Below are 7,809 nucleotides of genomic sequence, written 5' to 3' on the forward strand. Positions count from 1 at the left end.
CGCACGTCGTCTGTGCACCAGCGTGCGTGGTGCGTACGTGCACGACTTATAACCAATCAATGCTTTTAAATCGATGCACGACTTGATCAACAGCGCACAGTCAGCGACGTGGCAACCACAACAGCAAGCCGCTTCCATTTGCTTCTTCCATGGAACTGATCATCATACGAGTTGGCAGATTGGTTATCCAGCTCCCGAACAAACGCTGGGAACATCGCAATGGCAATGGCGACACCACCGCACAAGCTCGCCACGATGGTCGGATGGTCGGCCTCGGCATTCGTCGCCGCCGTGCTCGCCCGCCTGATCCGCAAGGGCATCGCGCTGCTGGCCGAGCTCGACGAGGCCGCGGTGGGCCACCTGCGTCGCCTGGAGGGGCTCCTCGCGGCCGTCTGGCGCGTGCTCGACGCGGCCGACGCCGGCGCCATCGACTCGAGCCAGCGCCCCATCCAGGACCTGCTCGACGCGGCATGCTCCGCGGACGACGCCCTCGACGACCTCGAGTACGCGCTCCGTCATGCCGAGGCGGCCGGAGGCGGCGATCCCGGGTCGAACGCCAGCACGCCGGCCTCGGTCGCCGGCGCCACCAGGAAACCACGCAGCCCGATGAGGTTTTTGCTGTGCTTCAGCCCACCAAGAACCACCGCTTCATCTACTGGTAGTGGCAGCTCCCTTTGGAAGAGCTCAAGCAAGAAGAGGAGCAGCGCCGTCAATGTCAATCTGGACGGACTAAGAGAAGCATTTGAGGCGGTGGCTCAGGCCACCTACAGGTGCACGTCCACGTACGAGCACGTCGTGCCAAGGAAGAACTACGCCACCATCGTCTCCGTAAAATCGCCGGGGGATGCCGTGCGTGACAAGTACGACATCTTCGGCAGGGAGGCCGAGGTGGACCAGATCGTGAAGGCGGTGAGGCTCGGCGACGACCTGCGTTACCGCCTTGGCGTCGGCGTGCTCCCCGTCGTCGGCGCCGAGGGGGTCGGCAAGACGGCGCTCACCCAGCTCATCTTCCACCACGAGATCATCAAGGCCGAGTTTCCCCTGCGCATGTGGGCGCACGTCTCTGGCGAGCTCCTGCTCAGTAAGCAGCTCATGCTCCAGATGATCCATCCGGTGGTTGCAGGAGACGCCGGCCATGACATCCAAGACGCCAGGGAGCTTCTGCTGGCCCAGCTGGCCGGCAAGAGGTTCCTCCTCGTGCTCGACCGCATCACAGATGTCAGCGATGCCCAGTGGAGAGATCTGATGGAGGTGCTGCAACCAGCTGCTCGGAGGAGCTTGATCATGGTGACAACTCAATCCGAAGATGCCGCCGCAGCTATGGGGACAATGACCCCGCTGATCCTCGGGCCTCTGGCATTCGATGACTACTGGAGGATGTTCAAGCATTTCGCATTTGGGGCTGCAGATGAAGCCGAAGAAGACTGCACTCCGCTGGTGGATGAATGGGACGACCTCGAAGAGGAGGAGGAGGAGCTATCACCCATGGAGCAAGTCGCATGCCAAATAGCCAAGAACATGGGCTGCTCACCGTTACCGGCACGGGCAATCGGGCGTTCACTCTACTTCCGGCGGGACGAAGAAGGCCACTGGAAAGATGTCCTGGATGACAACTTGTGGCAGCAGGGGGAAATCGGCGGGATCTCGCCGGCGCTCTGGCTGAGCTACCAGCACCTTGATCCCCGCCTCAAGCAGTGCTTCGCATACTGTGCGGTGTTTCCAGGTGACTATGTCTTCCGAAAGGAAGAACTGGAGCAGATGTGGGTAGCACATGGGTTCATATATTCCGATGATCCCGCGGCGACATTGGAGGACGTCGCCGGCGAGTTCTTCGATGAGCTTGTCGAACGATGCTTCTTCCAGCCTCTGGGAAGGAACAGATACGTCATGCACCACACGATGCAGAGGCTGTCGCGAGCAGTCTCAGGGAGCCAGTTTCACATGGTCACTGATAGCTCAGGCGAAGTGCCACAGGAAGTTCGTCACCTGACAATCACAACTAACAACCTGCTGAAGCTGAAGATGGATCTGGCATTGCAGCTCTCACATCCCTCCGATCACCATTTCCTCCAGCGGGTCCGCACAATCCTGTTCTTCGAAGATTTTGGCGATTCAGATGATTTCTTGGAAGTTCTAGCCGAGGTTTTCTCGATCGCAAAGAGCGTGAGGGTCCTCGGCTTATCGTCTGCAAACATTTCACTTCTGCCTGCTGAGATCGGCCTGCTCCGACACCTCCGGTATCTCAACCTGTCCAGGAACAGACTCACTGAACTTCCAGAGACAATGTGCCAGCTCCACCTGCTGCAGGTACTTGACGTCAAGTGCAACTCTCCGTACCTCCGTCCTCCCAATGGCATGACAAACTTGATTCATCTGAAGCATCTGCGTGCATGTGAAGCTTTCCTTTCGGCCATACCTGACATCCAACTACTCTCAAATCTGCAAGAACTGGAGGCAATCTGCATCAAGAGTGGCGCGCATGCCAATGCCCTACGCCAAATGGTGCAGCTCAAAGGCGCGCTTCGCGTTGCGAATCTCCGGCGGAGCGATGCCAGTGGGTTCATGAAGGGTATCCTGAAGGGAACAAAGCACCTGAACAAATTACAGCACCTGAGCAAACTACACCTGTCATGGCCTAGCAGTTCCATGGCCGGAAGCAACGAGGTTTCAGGTGATGAAGAGCTGCTTGAGTGCCTGCAGCCACATGAGAACATAGAGATTCTGACGGTTTCGGGCTATGCAGGAATAAGGTCTCCACCATGGATGCTGAAGACCTCTTGCTCCCTGCCGAATGTTACATCTATGTGCTTGACAGATTGCCTGAACTGGGAGAGCCTGCCTTGCTTGCATGACATGCCTTGCCTCGAGGTCCTTGAGATCAAGAGGATGCACTCTGTCAACAAGGTGGCCATTTCTCAACTATCAGATCAAGAATTGTTCCCGAAGCTCAAAAGGCTCATCATCGAAGACGCTTCACATTTCACCGGATGGTCGACCGGCAACTCGACAAGACACATGTCATTCCCCTGCCTCTGCAAGCTGGAAATAAGAAACTGTCCCAGCCTGACGACCTTTCCGGACGTCCCCCTTACGCTCACCACCATGATCATTGAAAATGTTGGTCTCGAGCTGCTGCCAATGATTCATGACAAGCAGTCATCATCAGAAGAAGCAATGTCATCAACATCAGAGGAAGGTGGTAGATGGACGTCGCGGCTCACCACGTTACACATACACCGGTGCCACAAGCTGAGGTCCCTGGGATCCGGCCTTCTTCAGCAGCAGCACCTCCTGCGGTCTCTCGAGGCTCTGTCGATCAAGAGCTGTGACGATGTCGCCTGCGATCTGCCCGACGGCTTCAAGGATCTCACCTCGCTGAGGGACCTCTCACTGTACGACTGCCCGAAGCTGCTCGTGGACAAGTTCCACGCGTCGCTGCGGACGCTGGAGATCAGCGAGTGCTTCGTCGCGCGGGGCGGGTGGGTGGACGAGTACCCTTTCCTCTTCTCGGTGTGGGTGCTGAAGATCAGCGGCTGCTCGCACGTGAGCTCCGATCATGGCGGCAAGGTTGCTGAGTCTCTGGACTGGCTGAGCTCCATGTTCAACGTGTACAGCCTTCAGCTGGAGAACACGTCGTTTGTGACCCTGAACATGTTTGACAAGCTCCATTCTCTCGAGACACTCGAGATCCACGGGAGCCGTGGCGCGTTCTTTGACGGTTCCTGGGAGTTTGAGTGGCTGGAGAAGCTGCACACCCTGAGCATCAGAGGCTGCGGTGAACTGAGTGAGCTGCCGGAGAACCTGTACACTCTGCCTGCGCTGGAAGAGCTGTGTGTGGACAACTGCCCGGCCATTCAGGCACTGCCGGCGAACGGCTTGCCGGCGTCGCTGAAGAGGCTCTCCATATCCAAGTGCAGTCCGGAGCTGATCCAGAGGTGCCTCGACGACGAACTTGATCGGCCCAAGATTGCCAAGGTTGGTGTCGTTTACATTGATGGGCATAATATTGCTGCTCGGCAGGAGTAGTGCGGCATTCTTGTTCCCCTGTATCTGCAGACATTGTCTGATTGATTGAAGTAGTACTTGATCAATGCATCCATCTGAATCGTATGAAACCTACTGTATTATATTGCTTCGGACTGTTGGCATAGAGATTGAGATGACATTGGTACCTGCAATTCAGTTTTTGCGAAGCTGTGAACTCCACATTTTCCCATTTGCACGCACACTTTGTCTCGAGTCAACTCTCCCCCCAGCCCCGTGTCTGCGTCGGGCGATCCGGGGGAGGCGCATCCGGATCCGCGGCCGCCGAGTACCACATCCCCACCAACCACCGCTGCCGCTGGCCGGCGCCGCGGTGGCGGTGGGCCCTCTCGCCGCGGAAGGTGCCGGGAGGGAGGCTCGCGGGGGCGCGTGACGGGGCGCTGCGTGGAGGTCGCCGTTGCCGTCGTGCGGCGTCGCTGGAGGGTCGCGGCCTTACTCCCTGCTGGCGGGCGAGGGCATGGGCGGCGCGGTGCCGGCGCTGTGTGACGTGCGGGGAGGCCGGATCTCGTTCCGCGTTTTGCGGCCTGCTCGATCTGCCCGTCCCTCGCCGTGTCCGGCGTGCAAGGAGGCGGCTAGGCCGTCGGGTTGCTACTACTGGCATGGGTGGAGGTGCAGCGGTGCCTCTTGGCCACAAGGGATGGAATTTTTTTCTTTATTTTACTTTTCACTTTTTTGCAAAAAAAAATCCAAATTCACGAAGTTTTTTTTGTATCAAATTCAAAAATGTTCATCAATGTGTAAAAATGTTCATAAAATTCATTTTTTTTGTTCATCGGGTTGAAAAAATGTTCATCCAAATTCAAAATTTGTTAATCGAATTCAAAAAAATTCATCAAATTCCAAATTTGTTCAACGATTTCAAAAAAAATGTGCATCAAATACAAAATTTGTCCATCGAATGTGTTCATCCATTATTCAAAAAAATATTCTTGAATACAAGTTTTTTTCATCAAGTTTTTAAAAATAGTTCATCATATTCAAATTTTGTTCACCAAATATAAAAAGATGTTCATCATTATGAAAAAGATCATGCAAAATATTTCACCAAAATAAGAAAATGTTCATTAAATTTCAAAAAATCATGAACATTTTATTACAAAAATTCACTTTTGTTGAAATTTGGAACTTTTCTAAATTACGTAGTATTTTGAAGAAGAAAATTAAATAAAAGCAAACAGAAAACCAAAAAGAATATAGAATAAAACAATGGGGGCGTCCAGCCCGCTCATGGGCCAGCGCGTCACATGCCAATATAGGAGGTCTCGTTCTAGATGGCCTACTTGGGGGATTTGGGGGCCTGTGGACCGGTTGTGTGGTGCGTAGGATGGGCTACTCCGGTCCAAACCTGGCCACATGGGCCGGCCCAACCCGGCATGGCTGTAAAAGGGCTTGGCATAGCCATGCTTCTAGGCTGGCCCATATGTCGGGTACGCGTGCTTCTGGGTCGGCCCGTGTGCCTGGGCTGTGAGGCTAGGCTCATGTGATTTTATTTTAAATTTTTAAACAACCCAAAAGGCCGAAATAGCAAGCAGGTCAGACCGACACATTCGGCTAATGTGTTGTGCTTGGGCCTCGATGCAAGGCACGCGTGTCGGCATGGCATGACCCATTTATAAACGGGCCGCGTGAACTATGTTGGCCCAGATGGCCAGGTTTGACGCACGGGTCGTGTCGTGCTAGCCCGAAGGCCTTGTCACGTGGATCGGTCTGGCACCACACGGCTGCTGGTCGGCCTGTGTTGCTTTTCAGCTTTGTGGGCCTCCAAGCCTTTTGTTTTTAAAAATTAAAAAAACTAATAAATAAATGCATGAAAATCTAGAAAATTAATAAAAAAAATATAGGAAAATCTTTAAAAAATAGGGGGGAAATCCTAGTTAATACTTACAAGCCAAATGGGTCGCATGCGACATCGGGCCATGTCATGCCGGCCCGCAATTAAAAGGGTCGTGTTGTGCCCGACCTTAAGGCCCGCCTTTCGGGGTCGGCCTTGTTCGTGGTGAGCCGAAGGTCGGCCCAACCCTTTTAATCGCATGTCGTACCGAACCAAAATTACATGCACGTGGGCCGGACTTCAAGGCACATCCGCCAACTTTACTTTGGGCTAATGGCATCGACGACACGACGCTCCCAGACGTCACTTCTTTTCATTTGGCGACTCCGGGGTAGTCTTGGACTGCTACCCGGCCTTGGGGCGGATCCGATTGGGGTAGGGGTTAGGGTTTTTTGATATCTCCCGGGGCTGTGAGATCATTGAGATCGATCCGTTGTCTGTTTCCCTTCGGCGTCGATCATGGCGCGACGGGGCGATCCATCTGCATCAAGCTCAAAGGGGAAGGACAGACTGGAGGCACTTATGAAAGAGCTTGCTCTGAAGGATGATGACCTTGATGATGTGGTCTTTGACGAGGGTGATGCTCCAGCGGAGGAGGACCTGCGGTGGATGATCCTAGCTCGTGTTCATATGGACAAGAGTTTTAGCACATACTGGTTCTTTCGCAATATGAGATCATCTTGGGACCTGGCGAGGCCGGTCAAGATCAAAACACTTGAGAAAAACTTGTTTCAGATGCAATTCAATTGCTTGGGCGATTGGGAGAAGGTGACCAAAGGAGGGCCGTGGCACTTCAGGGGAAACCCGGTGGTTATTGCTCTATATGATGGATACACAAAACCATCGTCCATTGAGCTCTTCACTTTTGAAATCTGGGCAAGAATACTTGATCTTCCAATGGCATAACACGGAAAGATAAAGGCTCTAGCATCGAAGATTGGTGAGTATGTTGATGCTGAACCATCCTCATTCGATTTCGAAGGCAACTTCTACCGGGTTCGAGTACGTCTTGATGTTCGTAATCCTCTGAAAAAAGCCACATCTTTGATTCGTGGCGGAGAGAGGGAGATCTTCGCTGTGAAATATGAGCGTTTGCTGGACTGGTGCCAAGTTTGTGGCATGATGGGCCATGAATTTGAAGAACATGGGGATGGGGTGAATCCTCCTTCTGCTCTTGTCTTCAGGAATTTGCACGCCCCAGCGATTACAACTTGGGGGACACGCAGGCGTAATGACATGCAAAAGGCAAATAATCATCCCAGAAACACTGAAGAGAACCCACAGTACGTAGGTGCTGATGGCCAAGGTGCATAGGACATTGACATGGAGGTGGCCGACCCTAACCGAAAGCACGGCTCTGAGCAGGTTGTTAACCAGTCAGGGACGGGGATGGAGCTGGTGATTGTTGAGAAGGCCAAAGGGGGCGTTATTCCTCCTAGCCCGCCACCTAAGCAAGATCCTAAGAGGTCCAAAATGTCGCTGATGACGGAGAAGGGACTTTCAGAGAAGAATATCAACAACAATGTGAAGAAGGTACCGATCGATGGAGGTGGAAAAGGTAATGATGGGCGTTTGGCGGCCTCCCCGGCGAAGGACCGCCGGTCCCAATGAATATTTTCTGCTAGAATTGTCGAGGGATTGGCAACTGATAACCCACAAGTATAGGGGATCGCAACAGCTTTCGAGGGTAGAGTATTCAACCCAAATTTATTGATTCAACACAAGGGGAGCCAAAGAATATTCTCAAGTATTAGCAGCTGAGTTGTCAATTCAACCACACCTGGAAACTTAGTATATGCAGCAAAGTGTTTAGCAGTAAAGTAATATGATAGTGGTGGTAACGGTAACAAAAGAGTAATGAAAGCAAAGCAATATTTTTGGTATTATGTAGTGATTGTAACAATATCAACTGGAAAGTAAATAAGCGTAAACCA

General features: G+C 52.9%; 1 protein-coding gene and 1 pseudogene across 1 annotated transcript; both read left to right on the plus strand.

Annotated features, from left to right (window-relative positions):
- Positions 1–219: 219 nt before the first annotated feature.
- LOC125527132 (putative disease resistance protein RGA3) lies at positions 220–4,315 on the plus strand. Its single transcript, XM_048691701.2, has one exon. It carries the CDS (start codon positions 220–222, stop codon positions 4,024–4,026), a length of 3,807 nt encoding a protein of 1,268 aa, XP_048547658.1. The 3' UTR covers positions 4,027–4,315.
- Positions 4,316–6,610: 2,295 nt separating this feature from the next.
- Positions 6,611–7,189, plus strand: LOC147992379 (uncharacterized; annotated as a pseudogene).
- The last annotated feature ends 620 nt before the right edge of the window (positions 7,190–7,809 follow it).

Source organism: Triticum urartu, chromosome 1A (genome assembly GCF_056163025.1).
Source record: "Triticum urartu cultivar PI428250 chromosome 1A, HENAU_Tu73, whole genome shotgun sequence".
NCBI lineage: Eukaryota > Viridiplantae > Streptophyta > Magnoliopsida > Poales > Poaceae > Triticum > Triticum urartu.

Excerpts from the sequence above, each read along its gene's own strand:
- LOC125527132 (XM_048691701.2), top strand. The coding sequence starts at position 220 with ATGGCAATGGCGACACCACCGCACAAGCTCGCCACGATGGTCGGATGG.